Source organism: Lissotriton helveticus, chromosome 11, assembly GCF_964261635.1.
Source record: "Lissotriton helveticus chromosome 11, aLisHel1.1, whole genome shotgun sequence".
Classification (NCBI taxonomy): Eukaryota; Metazoa; Chordata; class Amphibia; order Caudata; family Salamandridae; genus Lissotriton; species Lissotriton helveticus.
In genome coordinates, this window is record NC_136072.1 from 1,145,453,953 (window position 1) to 1,145,475,089 (window position 21,137).

At 42.9% G+C, this 21,137-nt stretch overlaps 1 protein-coding gene across 4 annotated transcripts; it reads right to left on the reverse strand.

Annotated features, from left to right (window-relative positions):
* Positions 1 to 260: 260 nt before the first annotated feature.
* PGAM5 (PGAM family member 5, mitochondrial serine/threonine protein phosphatase) lies at positions 261 to 20,654 on the reverse strand. Of its 4 annotated transcripts, none has more exons than XM_078667915.1 (7): positions 20,318 to 20,650; positions 16,506 to 16,565; positions 13,768 to 13,946; positions 10,776 to 10,901; positions 9,205 to 9,293; positions 6,011 to 6,144; positions 261 to 3,710 (listed from the first exon to the last, which is right to left on the reverse strand). In XM_078667915.1, the coding sequence occupies exons 1-7, from the start codon at positions 20,491 to 20,493 to the stop codon at positions 3,560 to 3,562; spliced, it is 915 nt and encodes a 304-aa protein (XP_078524041.1). In that variant the 5' UTR covers positions 20,494 to 20,650; the 3' UTR covers positions 261 to 3,559. The 4 variants fall into 4 exon arrangements, with proteins under 4 accessions (XP_078524041.1, XP_078524042.1, XP_078524043.1 ...); XM_078667916.1 differs by having other exon boundaries at positions 6,011 to 6,141; positions 20,318 to 20,644; XM_078667917.1 differs by lacking the exon at positions 16,506 to 16,565 and having other exon boundaries at positions 20,318 to 20,654.
* Between the last annotated feature and the right edge of the window lie 483 nt (positions 20,655 to 21,137).

Consider the following 21,137-nt stretch of genomic DNA (forward strand, 5'->3'; position numbering starts at 1 on the left):
AGGGAGGAGAAATGAACATTAAACCCTATGGAAAGAATGGCACCTTCCTCAACTCTCTGTTCTTCCAGTGCTCATCTTCCAGGCTTACAATCAGGAAAAGCTAAAATAAATTCTGTTTAGTATGCCATTCTACAAATATTAACCGCATGCGTGCTGCGGTCATTTTTGCGCTGTGCGGCTATTTTCATTTTACCACGTTACATGACGAGCTCAGCTCGTCATGAGCATGGAACAGGTTAAAAAAGGAACCTGCAACAACATACGTTTTAAAAACAATGTTTATTTTGTCAACATTTTAAAAAGTATTCCAGTCATAAATCAAAGATTGACAGTGATTACATTACAAAATGAAACAAGTGAATTTAAATGAAAACATGAGAAAACAAACATACATATTTCACACACTTTATATACCAAAGGTTTACCAGTAACAAAAACATCTCCTTCACACATTCAGCTGAGAACAACATTTCAAACAAAGTCTAGTAAGGATTCCTGTCCCCAAAACCACTATGTTCCAAGACAGACATGTTAAAACAGCTACAGTTCATGTGGAGTTGATCCGAATGACCACCAACAGGGACGCGACACCATCCTCTGTATTGGTTTCAGCCTCAGTATAGCCTCAATACACAACTGATGAGACTGGACCGCAGGGACAAATCAAGAGGGTGATAAAGAGATCATGCCACAGGATAGTCCTCTGGGTTTTCATCGCTGCTCTGAAGTGAAAGTGCAGTTACAGTACTTTGGGAGGGGGAAATCAAAAAGATCAGGTAATCCATATTTTGCTAATACAATTCCACATCATGAATGGCTAGAGCTGTTGAAGCAGCAATGTGGCGGCAGTAGACTGCCTCAAACACCTGAACGTGCTCTACAATGGAAACGTTGTAACATGATGCTAGAAAAGATACGGTTGTTGAATGATGCGGAGCCATCCAAATTTTCACATCCTTCGAGAAACTTGACTGTATACCAACTACTGATTTACAGACGTACTTGATCACACAAAGAGTCATTCTTAGTTTCATCACAACTAGTCTGGAATGGAATTTAGGCGTTTCCCAAAGCCCTACCTATCAAATACATTCTTGTAGGCCAAAAGCCCCAAGTCAAAATGCTACAAATCGAATAATGATTCAATCCACATTTGTCAGACAGGGACTTTACAAGCCTTAAACCTAGAAATAGAAAGCTAGCTTTACCAGCTAGTGATTCTGTAATCGAGGTCACATGGCCAGCTCTGCAGTTTCTATGTCTGGCAAACTCTTGCGCTTTTGCTCCGTATTAACGCCACTCGAATCCTACACACTGAAAGTAACATCAACCATCTGCTCTTTCCATACTCTTTAGCACTGGTCAATACAAATTATACAAAACAGAAACAATGTTCCACATGGACACCGGAACATATCAGCTGTACATACAACCATATTCATTTCACGTCTGATACTAACTCTAGAAAACAGAAACAAGTTCAATGAAATCCCCACTATTGGACAACAAGTGACACAATCAGCAGTGCAAAAAACAGCAATTATAAATCTTAGTACCAACGGCGGCAGAATAAAGTGTCATTCAAGAAAGCTGTCAAAGTATGCTTTTTAAAGTGTGGCTCAGGACTAACTAACTAGCTGATTTAGTTATTGCCAAATGCACCAGATGTCAGGAGGATGCATGGAAGAGCTTGCTGAAAGGGTGTGGCATGTTTAAGGAAATAGCATGGAAAGGCAAGCATGATTTAAGGAATTTAGGTGTGGTCGGCAAAAGTGAAGATAAACTAGGCAAAGCTCTTTTGCAATGTTACAAACCCTGTCAGCAATAACAGCAAGCCATTAAACACTAGTGATGAGAAATGATTTTGGATACCAACTAGAATATTTCACACACACACACAAAAAAATCTGAAACAATGATTTTTCAAGCAGCAAGGGAAAGCAAAATTACAAAATTACAGTAGTGATTATTTCCTGAAATACATTGTCCTTTTGCATATAGGAGTTGAGTTTATAATATCCCCTCACATTAAAATCGTTAATGAAACAAGGTGCTTTTGTGCCACGTAAAAAAGTGATGCTCACACCCGCTTAACACCTGGACAATGTTTCAACATAACACTACTGCAACCACCGTGCAAAATGAAATAAAGATATTATTTAGACATTACAATAACCCAGAGGACAGGCAAAGAGTACTGACTCCACTTTGGCTTCACTTTCTCAACATTATCGAACAATGCTCCCTCCCAATGCACTTTCCCATTACAGAGGAAAACCCAAATAAAAATGTAATAGACGAACGAAATATAGCACAAGATACTGCAATACATGTCTCGCTGTATTATGGAGCTTCGCCAGTTCCGTAACTTACACAGAAATCCCTTTTGGTGTCTCGGGTAACTAGAAGTAACAGCAATTCAAAACTGATTAAAATGAGTTTCAAACCAAGTAAAAGTTCCAGCAAGGCAGTCATGTGCATGTAGACAGCCGCAAATAGAACTGAGGGAAAACACTAATGTTAAAGGGGCATTTCAGGATGATTTTATTCAAATAAGTAATAATTTTACTGGTCAGAATATAGTAAAAATCTTAGAAAGCTTTGAGAAACCTTTTCATGTTACTGTATGGGTATCCGCGATGAATGTGCAAGATTTCATGTACTGTGGGTCTGGAGGCTCAGAAATAAAGTTCAATATAAAAGTGGACTCGTCAAGAGCCTCCAACTTGCATCAAGATATGGATACCACCCAGTGACATCACATTCACTGCACGTCCATAGAAAGTCATCTTATGTATCTTTAATATAAAAAAAGTCAGGGCACACAGCACCAAGGTGATTTCTGAAATCAAATTTTAAAAACCTTCACAGGTTTAAAAAAAAGAAGTATTAGGCTAGTTTTTGCCTGCAATCGAATAAAATGCTGGAGAAAGTAGTGAAGGAAAATGCTTACATGCAATTCCGATTTGGGTCAGATGGCAGAGACATAGAAAACAAAAGCAAAATAAATATTGAAACAAGGGAACCAAGAGGGAGATACAGGTTTGCCTACTATTTAAAATATAAAATGTGCAGGTCATCGAAAAACCGGGACACAACTATTATCCAGGTTTTCGCCATCAGTAGCCTGAGCTGTACCACTTCAGAGTTCCAAATCTGGCCCCAAAAAAAAGCAGCGCACCCACGAGTAAGAAAAGTTACATTATGCACATTCAAATCCTGACCGCCTGTGAAACACTGATTTCAACAATGTACTACACCTTCGCTTCAATGTAAAGGTGGGGACTGTGCGCCCCCTCAACTTTCACTCTTACAGTATTCGCAGTGGTTTCTGTTTGACTCCCCATGTGAAGTAGATCAATGACAGCGTCTTCATTTAGGATGGCAGGAGTTTTGGCCAGTTCCATAGGCATGTCCCAGTAAGTATGTGACCTCCTTGGCGTAGGCGTCTAGGCACATTCTGAAACTGCCTCGCAGAGTTAGCTGGGACCAAGGCTGCTGGTATGGACTCCAGTGAGACTTATCGGACTGTACAGACCAGGTAGACGACCAGCTGGTCTCACGTACGAGTGATCTTCCCAGGAGGCATGAACCCGGTCTCTCCAAGCACTCGGAGTGCCACCCGCCCATTGGGGTGAATCACCAGGTAAGTAATGCTGCCATTATTCAGGGACATCCGAAGCCAGCCCTCGGGTGGGAACTGCAAAGCTCTGTTGGAAGAAGGTGGACAAGACATTGAGTTACAAGACAGGGTCTGAGAAACCAACTGCTGAACTATTCAGAGGCCAAGCTTTAAAAAAAAAACTATGAAAGGGATAAAGGATGCCTTCCTGGGGCTCTTTAGTCTGAAAGATCCAGCCTCAGTCTTACTGTGATAAGGAAGGGTGCCAACAGGCAGCAAGTTAGGGTGAAGAGAAAAAGACCCACCTGAGACTACGTATGGTGTGAGTCATTTTTAACTTGGGAGGATTCACAGCCCAGAATAAATCCAGAGTGGCCAGTGAACTCTTCCATTTTAACTGTGTGAGATTCACGTTTTCTCTTTCTCACTGGGGGATTTTGTGTTTTTTGTGTTATATGTGCACACAAACATAGTAAGGGTAAAACGTCAACCCGCTATGATAAGAACAGTCAGCAGATTGTGGGGCTGATGTTGAGAAGAAGCACTGTTATATGTTGTCGGTCTTTTTCTGGTGTTTGTTTCCTTTTCCCACTGTCATGAGAGTGAGTCACCAATGATGATAATTGGGATTACTGACAATTACTAGTCAGATAAACCCGATTGGCGGTTCTTCCGTGAGGGGCTCACTCTCTTCTCCACACTTTTTCCCACAAATACTGTTTGGTGGGTGATGGTATAGCGATAGATTGGTTGTCTGCTGTGGGAGTACCGTATTAATTTTTGACACTCGGATGGATGTGAAGAGCCAAAGAATACTTGGCTGGTGGTAATTAAGAATTTTTTGTATCACCCTACCCGCGTTACATTTAAACTAAAGTAAGAGTGCCTTGGGAGACAGGCCTGTGTTTGTGTATTATGATTTGGGTGGGGGGCGGCCTGTACCCCTTTATCTCTCCCCCTGAGACTCCAATTAATTGGACATGAAGAGAAAAAGAAAAAGAAACAACTTATCGTATCTGAACTAGCAGAATTGGATTACAGCTCCAAGACAATCACACAACAGTGCCCGTCTGGGGTCACTAATCCCACTGGCCACTTTACTGCAAATAGAGCACCAGATGCCAGTGTTCCCAGACAGCTTTCTGTTCATGCATTAACTAATCCTAGGACAGCTTTCAGAAAAATCTGTTCAACAAGGGCATGCTAAGCCCTGTCGAAGCATGTGGTCAACACTTTGGTCAGTCATTGCAAATTTGTGTCAAATCCGAGCTTTACATTTTTCTGTACAAAGGCATCAGGAAAGAGAGGGGACAAGGGAGGGACATAGAAGTGGTGGATATTGCACATAACCATCCTGTTGTCACAGAGAACATGCTTGTTTGAAACAAACATGCCTCGCTTGTGCGTTTAAATATTATCATAGTTGCTCGAGTTATCTGGTTATTAAAATGCAGCTGTCCTCTGAACGTGACACAAAGGCGAAGAAACAGCATGACAGACATCTGCGTAGCCACCTGAAGATGCTTGCTGAATTCTTCAAGGAGCACAAGTGTACTTGGGTCCCATTTTTTACTTTTCTAAAACACGCAAAATACACTTTAACTTCCATTTGCCTTGGATGCAGTATATATATATTTAGAAGAGTAACCGAAACTCCAAGACAACAAAATAATACAGATAAAATCAAGAAGTACACATTTTGAAGGTGGAGAATAAAGTAACCACTGCTTCTGCTCTACACCAGGGGTGTCCAATGCTGGTCCACCAGGGCCGAGTCCAAGGAAAGATGTTTAGGGTAATGGCTAAGTAACCGATTCCAATTTAGATATACTCTAGGTAAAAGTACCTCCTGTGGATCTCATGCAATCAGCACATGGGACGCAAGAGGAATGAGGTGCAAAACAAAGTTGTGAAACTATTTTTAATTAAATAGGATTGTCTATGTGAGTATGGAGTGGCTTGCTCACTAAATGACTGAGCTGCATAGATCAAAGCCCAAAAGCAAGGAGATGTGGTTGCCGCTCTGTGCGGTCTGCAGCTCGTACTAACTCTGGAATTTTCCAAGAGTTTGAGTTCATACAAGGGCGGTAAACAACACATATACATTCAGAAACCGGGGTACCGCTCCGTTCTACACCTGCGCTCACATTGATGATACGCGCCCTGGTCTAGGTGAAAGACGTTTTACAGACAAGCCAGGCGAACCCAGTTTAAACAAGGACACAAAGACACTGTAGGCCTACAATGTGGTCCTAAAAGTTAGCCTAGTCTTGATGATGCTTCTAACAAGTCAGAATTAATCACCACACCTCTTGCCAAAAAGCGATGGCAAACACTCAAACTCTGTATCCTGCTTGAAATCTCACTGGAATACTTTACTCGACTTACCTGCAAACAATGTAGCGGATGACATTGGCATGGCAAATGAAGACCTCATAGCTGTCTTTCTCCTGCTTGGCGTCTGCTCTGTGAATGAAGCGCCGAAAAGCAGCCTCAATACGGGCTCCGTCCTCGTAGTACTGCTAACAGCAAGAACACAAGTCAATAATTGAAGGGACGACAGACGTCTTAAAATCCACCACCCCAACTTTCCAATCACAGATCACACTTCATCCCTCAGATCACACAACACTCCCAGTGAGGTAATACAGGGCAACCATTGAAGTCATACAGCACTGCTGCTCACACACTGGCAAGATATAGAACAGCACCCTCATGAACTTGGGGAAGAGTCTTTTGCACTTAAAAATAAAAACAGCATACTGCACACTTTCTAGTACTGTGACAATGACAGGTTTCCTCCACCCAGTCCATCAAATTTTGGATTCTGCAACCTGGTCTCAATTAGTGCAAACCCAACATATTTTTCAGTGCATGCAACCTGATGTTCTAAATGCTTTGGCTACAATAAAACAAGCTGCCTAAAATATCTCAGGTGTTCTTTTGGGAGTTGGAGGGGAGGCTATATAATAATAAACTGCCAACTATAAAATTAAGCAAAACTGGGGGCGAGTGCTTGCAATTTTCAACACTCCGTCCATCATCCCCTTTGGTTTTGCTTTGTTCGCCCTAAGTTGGCAGGGTATGCCCAGACGTAGGTCCCTTGCTCACTTTCCCACTGGATTCAAGATAGCCTGGCTGATGAGGGTAATGAACCCGAAACCGGTCCCAGGATGCTTGTTTCCGGTCCAGGGAAGACATGGCTTGGCAGTTCGGGCTGGACTGTTCCCATGAGGCACAGGGTCAGACCGATTTGCATATGGCCATGTCTGAACTGGGGTGGCGGAGTGAGCTAAAGAATGATAATGGCTTAAACCCAGATCAGTTGACTGGGGGTGAGTGCTTGCAATGTTCAACACTCCATCCATCATCCCCTTTGGTTTAACTATAAAATTAAGACCTATAAATACCCAACTGTATGGGCAAAGAAGCCCCTACACTGGCAGACCAGTGCTGCTTTACGGAAACACAATCCTAGAGGTCATGCATGTTAATATAGATTCACAACAGTCCAACAGATCATCTAATAAGATTATAAAGCAGAAAAACAAACAAATTCACCACCACCGCGCCTATGAACAACTCATTAACAAGAACGCGTATCGTGCTCAATTCCTGCGTCATTAGAGTGTGACTAGCAGACACGCCTGGGTCCACACGTTTACTCTTATAAATCCCTGGATATTTGATCACAAAGTGCCAAAACTGCTTCACATAGCAGTTAAAACAAGCCCTGCATGCAAACAAACCTGGCGGCAACGCTCACCTAGGAGCATGCTCTTGCCATCTCTCCTTTTCACGCCTAGCACTGGTGTGGACTGTTTCAAGCGTTCCTCTCTCCAAGTAACTGCATGCCACCAGCCCCTATCTGTTTCTTTTCCATGCATGTGTTTCATCAATTCTCTCCTTCAGGTCAGACCAAGCCACAGGAGGATCAAGCACGCTGGGCCATCAGCACTTTGTAGCTTGGCAACATACTGTGGCGCCAAGCAGATGGTAAGTGTGATATAATGATGTTTCGGCTTCACATGTCATTGGAAAATAGATGTCATTTGTTTGAATCATCTGACCCAGGTGTGAGCGAAGGTGCTGCGGTGTCTATGGTGGGTGTCATTATAACAAAGTGAATGCTATGGATCTAAACTGTGTTGCTTCTGGATATATTTCGGAGGGCGACACAAGTGAGTCTACTGTGCGGTGGAGTCTCTGTATAGCCACTATGCAATCCCAGTCTTAAAACTAATAACAGGTAATTCAGAAGAGACTGATTTCTATCTGCTCGTCAGCCTGGGAGGGGGTCTTATAGTGTGAGAAACTACGGTTCTAAAGATGTTCCTGTCCATCTGTAGATGTGTTGGGACGGAAACAACCGTGTAATGTTGAGTGTGCATCAAATAAGAAATATAATTTAAAATGTCACTTCTCGTTATTTGTTGTTTTAGCCAAATGAGATTTACTACAAGCATCACCGATGCACATATTTTTTGCACAGGTATCACTGTTGGTGGGTGGATAGCTTCGCTGTCCTCACACTGTCTTGTGTTTAATGGATTTTTATTGTAAATGATTTCCTTACATCTTTGTAATACATTTTATGCATGTATTCTCTCAAATATCAGGCCTTTTGCACAATTACTTCTTTCTCTATAGTTCTGCTAGAGGACAAACTGCTGCATTCCCTAGGTGTTTCATCCATCAAGTCTATGTGAATTATCTTGTTTGCCATAACAAGCAGTTTGTGGCCTTTCCCCTGTATTCCTCCACTGTCTCGCGACACTGGGCGCATGCCTGCCTCAGTTTTACCATCACAAAAATGCCTCTAAAGAAGCAGCTGACATTTATGCAGCACAAAGGAGACCTCATAACAGAGGAGACTTTCAATTTACATTTGAAGAGGAAGAATCCAGATAAGCGAGTTACCGAGACACCCCACCCCACGATAGGCTCATCATCAGAGGCCAACTGTTCGTAACCTCCTGGAGAGTGCAAGCTCTGGGTCCAATCTTCCTCTGGTACACCAATTAAAACTTGAATGTCCAAGAAGAGTGTGAATAGCCTAACCTCAAACTTCAGTTGCTAGCTTGGCGACTAGGGTGTCGGCTTAACTAGCCTACCTGCTCGACATGACGACACCAGCAAATTACACAGAGAAACAATCATTCCCCCTTGTAGGGCCAACGAGACCAAGATCACACAGCATATCACCAAGTGCTCTAGACAGACACAACAACTTGGAAATTTAACAGGACACAACAACAGGCTGAACAGAAATGGGCAGTGTCACACAGGCAAAATAAGGGAACAAAATATCTTGCAACACAGTTTTAGATGCAATGCAAAGATTAACAAAATGAAACCCGAATGTAATGAATACACAGATGTGTTGTTACGCTGTTTCGTCCAGTGTGGTTTTGTAGCTAATAAAATCCTTACATATTAAACAAAAATGCTTTAGGGAGTTTGATGTTTGACGTGGAATTGGTAAAGCATCCATGAACTACAGAAAAACGTAAGGGTGCTTTACAAAAACAGACAAACTTGTAAAACAAGGCGGGGAAAGAACACAGAGAAGCAATCGTTACCACAGCGTCTGGCTTCCAATGAGAAATAGGGGGGTCTGGTGGGATTGGGGCACCCTCTCTCAGCAGGTCTGTGCTGGTTTTCTTCACCCCTGAAGTTAACACAAAAAGCAAATTTAATTGATAGTTATGTCCTTTACAATTAGAACACTTATGTAGCTCACAGCATGGATGCGCTAGTTGCAAGGTTCTGGGATGTCAGACACTATCCTTGGACCGGCACACACATCAAAGCAAACCCCCAAATCAATCCCCTTCACCAATTCCAACTACAAGCCAGGGTGGGTTTCCAAGGCAGGTCACTGGTATCCATGCTCACCTCTCTCTCTTTACAGAATGAGGTCTGTGTGGCTCAAACATTTGCATAAAAATGCTTCGGTTAATGCAGAGCACAGGATTTATAGATTAAGGTCTGCGAGCTCTAATTGGCCTCCTTCAGTTTTACCAGTGATGGGACAGGAACTCTCATCTGAAGTGGTTTGCAGCAGAGGCATCTAGTCTAAAGGTGAAGTGTTCTTACCCTTGGCACTTGCTCTCTTTGCCAGTAAACCCTCATCTGAAAAGACGAAGTGCTCATGTAACGGCTTTGCTGATCGTCCATGGATCTATCATGCCTACTATATTAATAATAATTATACGTTTGTAAAGCGCAAACTTATCACTCCTAAGTGTATCCAGGCGCTGGGGGCCGTCGGGGAGATTAAGGGCCAGATGTAGGTAATTTCGATTTACCGACTCTTAAATACCCATACCGAATCGATATTTAAGAGTCGGTAAATTTGAAGGAGGCAGATGTAGGTAAAAAAATTGCCGATTCTGTAAGAGTCGGTATTTACCGATTCTGTAAATACCGAATCTGTATTTCACATTGATTCCTATGGGCCTTGAAGCCCATAGGAATCAATGGGAAATACAGATTCGGTATTTACAGAATCGGTAAATACCGAATCCTGCAAGGGTGCAGGGGGTGTCACTTTGACACCCTCTAGCACCCCAACTACAGGCTTGTGTGCCATGTGGCACACATACATGCCCTAAGGGCATGTCTGTGTGTCACATTGCACAGGTGTGCATGCACAGATGTGCATGCACAACTGAATTCGGTATTTTACCACCCAATAGGATTGGGTGGTAAAATACCGACTCTCAAGGGGCTGTGGCACTCTCAGGAGTGTCATCTACATATGGATTTACAGAATCGGTATGTTTACCGATTCGGTAAAATACCGAAGTGGTAAATTTACCGAATCGGTAAATATACCGATTCTGTAAATTCAGACCCACCTACATCTCAAAAGCCAAATACCGGTTGGTAACGGCCGAAATCGGCCGTTACCGACCGGTATTTGGCGACCTACATCTGGCCCTAAGTGAGCTAATGATGCGGAGCTGAAATGCCGGCAGAGATCGAACTGTGACCCCGCGCTCCGGAGTCAGTCACTCTGGCTGCTGCGCCACACCTCTCGCTTCTATGAAGTGCTCATGAACCCACTTTGAACAGCTGGGCTGCCCTTCACCGGACTACTACTAAGCACAGGTTATAAAAACAGTATGTTGGACATCACAGAACTTACCTGGCAGATACTTGCTGATTATCTCTGTAGTCTCTGTTGCTCTAGTCATGGAGGAGTGTACTATCTGGTCATATTTAAATCCCATACAGGCCAGTCTTTGACCGGTCATTTCAGCCTGCTCACGACCTGACAAAGAAAAGCAAACCACATGAACATTGTCACTCGCCCAAAGGCACGGGAAGAGGCTCAGAATTCAAAGGCCTGAACATGCCGGGTCACCCAGTACAGACACCAACTAAAAATAAAACGTTTACTTTTTTCCATCTTTTTCCTCATTTCAAACAGTACTATTGCTCTCTGATGGGGCATTTTGGCTGTTTAATGCACTAGTTATTCCCGTAAAAGCGAGAGTATCTAAAAAGCAGGACATTAACGGTTGAAATGTTGCACCTTTAGGCATTAGGGCTTTGCAAAAAAAAAAAAATGTTTTAATGCTCCAACATTTGCATTTTGTGACATTTTTTTTAAGTTTATACATCACGACATTTTCAATTCACAGACACAATTATGGCCATAACTCGTTAGTATGTAAGTTTACTGAAATAAAGGCACACAGGAAGAAAAGTCAATAGGTTGAAGTGGTGAAAAGACACTGAACATATAGGAAAACAAGCATTAGGAATGCATTAGGGCTCTGGTTTGTTTTAAGTTAGAGATAATGGCATTGTAAATGGCAATGTGTTTTAGGCGGAGAGGTGTGGCGCCGCGGCCAGGGCGACTGACGCTGGAATCTGGGGACCACGGTTCGATCCCCGGCTCCGGCAGCAGGTTAGCCCAGCACCATGTGACTCTGGGCAATAGCTCGCTTAATCTTCCCGACGGCCCCCAGCGCCTAGAGACCCTTACGGGTGATTGTGCGCTTTACAAATGTGGACTTTACTCTGCACTACCACTCTGCACTCTCAATCTGCGCTCTGCACTACCACTCTGCACTACCACTCTGCACTACCACTCTGCACTACCACTCTGCACTCGCCACCAGACACGGCGGACTCGTGGAAAATTAATGAAGTGACCTAGAGGGTGAGGATGGGATACTCCGCTACCATCGAGTTCGTAGAAGAACAAGATTACATACGAAAAACAAGCAGCACAGAAAGCATCACTTTCGCGATCGCAATTGTTTAAACAAGCAGCACAGAAAGCATCACTTTTGCGATCGAAATTGTTTAAACAAGCAGCACAGAAAGAGATCACTTTCGCGATCGCAATTGTTTAAAAAAACGAGATCTGATGCATGTGATTCTCTACATTGCTGGCCGGCTGTTTATGCGCGCACACAGAGCTGAAGGGAAAAAAAACACAGCAGTGCACACGCTCCCAGCACCATCTGCCTTCAATTACCGGCACCTCGGACAGCTGGTAATTGAGGATTTATGTATTCTTCTGCGCGTGTCCGAACACTTTATGCAGGAAGTGGACATTGACAAATTCCTAAGTCCTATGGCGTGCTGCCTTACTTAAACACAGCCTTGCCTGGACCAATTACCATTCACATGGCAGAATACCACACGCAAAAAACGCGCGCTTTCTGGAATGTGGCAGCCCGGACCCCTTTCAGAATTCTTTTTTTTTCTAATATATAAGAGCTCGGAAACTCCGCCTCTACTTCATGGTGACGTAGGCCCGAGCCCTAAAAATGGAAACTGGAAGACCAGGTTGGAAAGAGACATAGGGGCCAGATAATTTCCAAAGACATTCTCTAGCTGAAACCATTGCTGGAAAGGCCTATATCTGCGGGAATACAAACCAGGTACCACGCATTATAAATTACCAAACGTAAACCATCAATGTCCAGAGTGGCAGAATCGCATCAATATTGACTAGGTTTCCTCTCCCAACATTTACCAAATAAAGAAATCACATTCCTGAAATGCAGAGGGGAAAAATACTCTTTATGCAAGTGGTTCTGGCTATAATTAGGAAGACACAAGCAGACTGCAGATAACTCAAACACAGTGAACGGTAAAAATTCAGTGAGCAGTGAAAGCACTTCCATTGGGAGAGACTGTGTTCTGTTGCTGGACTGCTGTGTCTACTTAGTCACCATCAGTACTCGGATTTGCACCTTCGCAGTCCTTGACCTGTGTTTACTGAGAGCCAGCAGGCTGTGTTCAGAGCATCAGTGGTTAAAAAACCTTCTTACTAATAACGCAAATCAAGCTTCATACAGTTATCCTTTTTAATTAGAGATTGCGACAGCTGATGATAAGCGAACGGATGTAATGCAGATCTCGGGGTGGCTTAGCACGCCATTAATCCCAAAGCAATAACATCACCAGCTGTGCTCACGCAAGGGCATTTAGCGTACAATATAGTGCTCTGTTACTGCACGCACAAGCCTAAAGAAGTATCCATTTCTAAAAAAAAATGTTTACGAAAATTGAAACTTGGATCCTAATATTGTTTTTAATCATAGACCGATGTATTCAACGGATGCTCTGTGAATTATAACTTTAAAACACATATAAAAGTTCGCAGGTGGTACAAATGCCTTAAGTTTGTTCTGTGCGATACCACAGTTACGTAGAAGCGTGCAAAGACTGTCAGCTCATTACCCCTTCCATCTCATCCTAATTGAGGAAAAAAGTGTCACTAGCTTGCCAGAAAACAGCAGAAAAGAACATTAAAATAGAACACGGTCAACAGAAGAAGCGGGTATGAGCTATTTGCTGGCTTCAAAATGGAGAGGAAGGTACAGGTTGATAATGAAACCAGCAATCTGCAAGCCTATTTCATTTAGAGCCTCAGACAAAGCCCTGCTTATATCAATCCTCAAACCTGCCCGTATATAAAGTGACCAAGCATGACTTTTAAAAGCAAGGAAATATGCTGGCAGGAATAAGATGCACCTGTGCTACCTTTTACAAATTTGCTCCTACACAACAAAAAGAGACTTAAAAGCTGCCGCAACTGTTGTTGTTTATACCTGATGAAAATCAAGTAGGTCTGTTACTTCCTTTCATCAGGCCTCAAAACTTGCCAGACTCACCTAGCACTGTTAGCGTCCGGTCAGTATCAGCACGCCCATCCAGGTTGTACTGGGAGTGACGCACGAGAAAAATATGTCTGGTTGCTTTGGCCTTGTGCTTGTTGAGTTTTGATGCCAGCTCCTCCTCTCCAGTTTCCTCATTTCTCTTCCGGAGTTTGATGAGTGACAGAGGCTCACGCCTGTAAAAATAAAGGCACTATGTTTAAGACAACACATGTATCGATTAGACAAAGAAACCACTTGAAAAGGTTTATTCTAAGCTCTGGTTTGAGCACTTGTCTCCATCTTTTGAAGGCAGGCCTACAGTACTCCTCACAGGTATTATAAAACGGATTGCCACAGCCTCTCTGCAACTGTTCTATCAGTGTAAGAGGCTGGCACTCAAGAGTAAGGCGCAAAGCGGAGGTCGCAGACTACCTTGTTAGACCTGACAGATTGAATATTGCTCCGATCTCAAAAAGCCTCTAACTCAGTTGCACTACAGGCCCGAAGATGCACTTACATAACACTTTCTTCCACATACTTAAAGATAGGCATCCCTTTTGGAAGGCCTTCTGGGATAAGCCTAAGATAGCTCTTAACTGAAGCTCTTCTACACCAACAAAGGAATTAAGCGCTCCTATTTAATGGCGCCTCCCCACTATACAAAGCTAGACCCACTGCTCTTCTTTCTGACTGTCATCCTCCATACTGGTACTATCTCATGCCACAGTCCACCAACACCAGGACAGGCCTATGGCTTCCGTCATGAAGGGCTCACTACTAGTAGAGTCCTTAACATACATTTTCTTGAATATCATTCTTTGAAAGCTGCATCACGTCTAGGAACTTGAAAAAGAAATAATGGCGTGGACTAGGGGCTGCTGAGAGGTTCGGGATTGGAACCACAGGTGGCTCAAATTCGGACATTGACAATACCCGAAGGATACAATTGCCAAGGATTTTGCCCACTTAGGTATAACTTTCATACATTAAATATGTGCCATCTTTCACTGATTTACAAAACCTGGAGGTATTCAGCCACTTAAAGTCTGACCCTTGTTCCCTCACACAAACTGGACTGCAGGTTCGAAGACAAAAATACAGAGTTCTACAAGGTGAGATTGGGCTTGAAAGGAAAGTTCCCAATGCTGTAACCGGTTTTATGCCATAAAGAACACAATTTAGGTTTCCCACAACCTACTTCCGGCTACGAAAATCAAGATACTTGAAAACCAAAGAGATTCCACATCTGTGTACACTATGAGCTAAGGAATGAAATTCTTCATATTCGAATGACGTTCTGCTTCTTATGCTTCTATGAACAAAATCTTACAATGTGCACCTTGGCCAACATGTACAGTAGGTCTACACTTATTTTAAAGAGCATACTGATTACTCACAAGCTGCCTGAAATCTGGAATGACAGATCAATTTAAAAAAACATATTCCCTTACTATTAACTAAGAGGCAGAAATACCCATAAAAGCTCAGTCACTTGAGAGTAGCAAATTAGAAAGCCTGAAGCCCCTCTTTTGGGCCCTAGAAGTAGCTTTTTTCTAAAGTGAAACTGAAAGATACACAGATTATTTTTGGAGGAACGTGATCAAAATAACTGGAATCAATTATTGATGATTGTTATGTCACAAACACAGAGGACCTGGAATGACCGATGGAAGATTGTATGCCAGACATAGTATTTGTTTTCAGCACAGTAATGGACAGAGTAGGGAAGCTATAAAGTAGTCATCAAAATATTATCACTACCACAAAATTACTCATTTTAATCAACTTAGAAGGATGAAAGACAGAGTGCACGTGCAGGATACCAAACGATTAGTAGCAAGTTGAGCACACAGGTCAGCTGAATGTGGTCAATATGCTAAACTACTGTTACCAGTTTGAGGATATTGACAGCAAACCAATGTAGTTGTATTTAAATAGCGCTTACTACCCCTGACGAGGCGTTGAAGCGCTTTTCAGTGAGTAGCATGCTAATCTGGAACCCAAAAAGGATTAGTATGGATTAATAAAGGGAAATAAGAGTTAATCTGAGCGGTGGACATGAGAGTCTGTTAGCTGGATTAAATAGGATAATGGGAGATAGAAGAGGGAAGTGTCTAGAAAGTGGTATCTGGGAAATCATAATAGTAAGATGAAGTTTGGGATTAGTAAAAGAAGAGATGGAGGAGGGGAGAGTCTCAAGAAAGGGATTAGTGAGATCATAGTAGTAAGAGGAGGTTTTGAATGAGTCAAAGGAGGAATACATACATGAAGGGTTGTTTGATAGATCATAGTAGTAACAGGAGGTTGGGGTGAGCCAAGGAGGAAAGAGATATTCTGAAGAATATAGTAGAAGAATGTACATTAACCACACTGTGGCTAGCCTTTGCAATGCTCAACATCTTCTATTACCACAGCTAAATAAACGTTGACCTGGTCTGCTGGAATACCTCTTCTAGATGAAAGCCACTTTCAACTTTCTTTTTCAACCAAGGGGTGAAGGATGGACGTGTGCCAACATCATGTTACCCTCGCTTATCACTATAAGGTTAATGATTCTATTACAGATGCCTCCAGTGTAAACCACTGCCATAATTACAATAACTGGGTCTAGGCACCCAACTTTCACTCTCCTCTCCTCCAGGCTTCCACCTATATATATCAAGGCATTCCCCTCAACAGGAGAGAGCAGCCAGCTTCCCTTCTATTTAGTAAAATTCACCCCTTTTAAGAAGGAAGCCATAAAATTTACTTACAAGCCCCAAATCGCTGCATCGGGGGTGTCTGTACTAGAGCCGGTAGTTTGAGTGGCAAACCTGGAAGAGAGAAAGAGGGATAACAGAGACCGGCAGAAGGGAAAACAGGCAGCAAGAAGCACAGGTTCTAGCCCAAGAGGGAAGGAGGTGTTGATAGTCCAACAACAAGAAGCCACCATCCTCAAATGGGAAAGGAAATACTCTGTTGAAAGAAACAGCAACATACCCACTAGCAAAATTACAACACAACAAAACAAAGGTAATGCATTACTTTTCTGAATCAACACTACAGCCGCAGGGAGGATTGCAGCGTCCATTTCAAAAGAGGTCTTGCTTGGTCAGAATAAGCAGGACATGAAGTTGAATAACACTGTTTGTCATTGTGATTGGTAAAGTTTTGTGGAGACACTGGCAGAATTTGCCAGAATATACTGATCAATTCCAGGCACGTTTAAAGAGGTAAGCTGCATTGTAAGTGTCTCTCATTTTACTTTCCATGTGGTTGAATAAGGAATTCTGCTGTATTAAAACAGTTAATCTTTTCAACGCCTTTTCCCATTAAAACATAGGTAAACACTTTTTGTTTTGTTGCAAAGTACCATCAGTCAGTTGCTGCCTCAGGGCTCAATGAAGTGCGGGATAACAATGTATAAAGCAGGCAGATCAGCTGACATCTGCGGAGTCCTTATGTCTTAGGTACTTAATCAGCCACTAAAAGACTGGCACTATTCAATTAAGTCAACCTGGGAAAGCAGTAAGTGAAATTGGACCCAGCGACCAGGTGGTTCAAGATTGGCTCCGAGTGTTTCCAATCTTGACTTTCTTGAGGCCAGCTGATGATTGAGAAGCCAAAGGCTGGCTGGGGGTTGCAGGTGGTCAGAAGGCAAAGCACAACACACATAGTAACGGGCTTAGAGGCAGTGAGTCATCAAGTTCTGGTAGATGTAGACAGAATGTTGGATTCTTAAAAGGAAGAATGGGGGCTTTGATATGTTACAATGTTAGAGGTAAGTTATGGCCACCGTTCCCTCCTTTGGCTTGGTCATTCAAAAGAGATATCTGTCATGGGCATGCTGGAGATATTATGCCAAGGCGCTGCTGGTTCTAGATGCCTTACGTCAAGGGACTTGTGCTGGTCACAGGAATGTTCAGGCAGTGGCTATGCTGGAACGTTATTTCAAGTATTGGTAAGCGACTGTGATGGACATTTTGCAGATGTTACTTAAAAAACGTAGGGGTAGGGCACGCTGGAATGCTACTGTAAATGATGTATGCTGGTAACTGCTCTGGACTTACTGCAGGTGATACTTCAAGACGTTATACTGACAAATGCCAAAGGGATGCTGTATATGTGACTTCAACTGACTTGTACTGGTGACACGCATGCTGGAATGTTACTTTAAGAAACATATTATAGCTGCAGGCATACTGCAGGGAGTAATCCTGACTTATAGTGGTAACTCATAGGTATGTTGCTGATGTTACTTGAATTAACTACAGATGGTAACCTGCATGCTGGAATGTAACTTAAAGAGTCTTGTTATAGCGTTGGTCCTGAACATGCTGGAATGTTACTTCAATAAAGCTGTGCTGGTAACTTCCACGGGCATGCTGCAGGTTGACTGCAAGAGCTTTGTGCACAAAAAGGGCAGTCTAAAATGTCATTTGAAGGGTCTGGTGCTGGTGTTTTCATCTGGCATTCTGATAACATGACATGTGTACTGGCTCCCGAAAACGAGTGTAACCTTTAGGTCACAAGTTGAAGCAGAGCAAGAAACTATTAGCACATGGTCATTCAAATATGTAACGTTGTCACCATTTATTTATTATGTGGAAATTTAATTTGAGTGATGTTTCTTATAATATATTATTGAGCAACACCAGTTGTTCTCCACTTCGAACAGTCAAATACGTAACTTACTTAGTATTCAGATTTGAAAAAAAAGTCAGAATTGGCCCTTTACACGTCTAAGCAAAAACAAAGCCCCTTTCATTGACGTCACCGAGATCGGGTCCTGGGCATCACTTTTACCTACATCATTAGAAATATCCCCCACCGAGCCCTGCGCGCATTAATGATTTTTTTTTAGACTGCATTAGACACGAGTTCTTTTGGCAGATATATTCCAGTGATAAAGATTATCTCCCATAGTCACTGTGCCAACAATGTGGAAAAAAACTGAATCACGACCTTGCAACTCCAAATGAGACAGGGATTTGCAATTTTTTACTTTTCAATTTAAACCAATTAACCTCCATAGTTGTCCTGGAGTACATCGTTCACGATGTGGATTTTAAGAGTAGGCCACATGGTTTCTTTTATTGTGCTTGTAAAGAAAACAAAACAAAAATAACTGTGTCTGGAGGCACACAGAGACATGGTCGATTAAATCTCAGCAGCCGAAGGGAACAAAGACCCTCCCCCACTCTGTGCAGTCAGCCCAGTCCTCAATGTAAGGGGGAAGAAAGAAAGTCAATTCATTTCCGCTGTGCCATGTGAGCCCTTCCAGGCCGAATGACGAGCTGTTTGCAGATGTGATGAGAATCAGTAAGAATTGTATATCAGGCAAACGGTGCAACAGATTACCCATCACAAGGCGTAAATGATCTAGTGCAATGATTATTGCATGAACTTTGAAAATACCCCATTTATTTTTAGGCTTGTTTCTTAAGAGGCTGGTGTGCTAAACTCAACTCTGCGGACAAACTAGACGCTCTGACACATGCAAAGAACGACGGTGGATAATTTGGGTAATATCGTTTGCCCCAACTCTGTTTCTTGCTGGACAGCTCCTTCTTACAAACATGCTTGTTTTGTCAAGTTATCGCACAAAAGATGGACAGTTGATCTGGTTACCAAGGGTCCCGAAACTTAGTATGACCGAATTGGAGTTTTGATCAACTACATCAACAAATAATTCACAAGGCACCACTGCATAGCACGGTTTACGAATTTAGCTACAAAAAGAAACTTTTAGTGATGCGTATACTCTATTCAGACAAACTAATAGTTTCCCCCCAAAAAATCCTCACACTAAGAACTCATTATTCCGACATAATACCAAAGCAATTTACAAAGCACCACAGACTCGTTCAGAAATACTGTACCTCCCCACTCAGAACCCTTTATTTTGATCACTATGCAAAATTAACCGAGCAAAGCAAATTTTTTAAAAACATCAATAGTATTAAAGGGTGTCTATTATAGAATATACATATATTTTAATAAGAAAACTACAATAGGCAGTGCCCCACAAACATCAATTTACTTTCAACTAGACACTTTCAAACATACAGCAAATACACTCAACTAATTACCTTAAGATTCCCCTTGTCTTAATATGTGAATACATTTCCCACAAATACCTCTGTGCAACACTAGTTTTCCATTCAAACGTTCAGCAGCTGTGTGAGAATGCAGATTACAAACCTGCCTCATAATTCGGAATCTCATAAACAATGCCTGCCTAATTCAGGTCTACTGCTATATTTTCTACAATAAATTGATTATCGTGGGTAAAGTCCCATAATACAATGGCATTTTAGAAAAAAAAATCTTGCTTAAAGATGCCTTCGATTATTACAGGAATTCGGTTTGAATTCCTAACATTTTTCAGAATGTGCTACGGTACCAAAGTACTTCCTAAAAAGAACATGGCTATGTCTGTTTAAGTAGTGTCCACCCCCAAAGGATTACACTTCACAAGCCTTCTACGTACTTCCACGCCTGCTTACGTCATGGTGCATGCATGACGTCAGCACACGCAGGTTTAAACGTCATCAAAGGTCGCCCACCCGGAAGCTGCGCTCACCTGTCCCAGTTGTTATCCCAGCCTCCTCTGCCTGGAGGCTCCGGGGCTTTCGGGGCGGTTGGTGCCGGTTCGGCATCCGCAGCCCACGGCTTCTTCACCACGGCCACGGCGGTGAGCAACGCCGCCGATCCCCCGGCCAGGCCGCAGGCCAGGCGCAGCGCGCGGCGGAACGACATTGCTCGGGGATCTCGAGCGCGAGGTGGGACGGAGCGCCAGCAGGGACAAGCTACCGGAGACCTGTCAGCGTCGCGGCAGCCCCTGCGTACGGAGCCGGCGGCATGGAAAGAGAGAAGGGACTGCTGCACCCGGAAGCTTCGGCGAGCATCGAGGCAGAAAGAGGACATGGGGAGCACATAGAGGACAAAGGGAGGGGCAACCATAGCTGCCAAGTATTCAGATTGCTTGAGTGTGTCTGGTTTCAGTTTACTTATGAGTGACGTTCAGCTGCCAAATGTGTGACGTTTTAAACCAAGCTATGAAGTGCACGAAAAGAGATAGCTATCGGCAGTGCTTGAAATGAAAAATAGAAGTGCATGTACTCTGTAACTGCTTGTTTCTTCGAAGTGCTGGTACTCTCCAATTAAAGGTATTGCGTTTCTCTTGAGAAGTGACGGTACTCTCCGCCTCTAAATGAACAAGCATTTACAATGCAACGGTTTCGCCTTTGTAAAAGTTAGAGCTATAGGCATTGTAAATGACAATTTTTGTCATTTACAATGTCCGTCCGTCCTGTCCTGCACACGAGCGGTCGCTCCCCTCGCCTCCTCCTCTCCTGATACTTGTGGTATTGTAGCGCTTGACTGTGCATTTGCAATTTATA

Bases quoted from the DNA above. Each gene is read 5' to 3' on its own strand.
- PGAM5 (XM_078667915.1), bottom strand. From the start codon at position 20,493: ATGTCGTTCCGCCGCGCGCTGCGCCTGGCCTGCGGCCTGGCCGGGGGA. The intron at 13,947-16,505 runs GTAAGTAAATTT...TTATTTTTACAG, and splicing joins GATGCAGCGATTTGGGGCTT to GCGTGAGCCTCTGTCACTCA. The intron at 9,294-10,775 runs GTAAGTTCTGTG...TGTTAACTTCAG, and splicing joins AATCAGCAAGTATCTGCCAG to GGGTGAAGAAAACCAGCACA.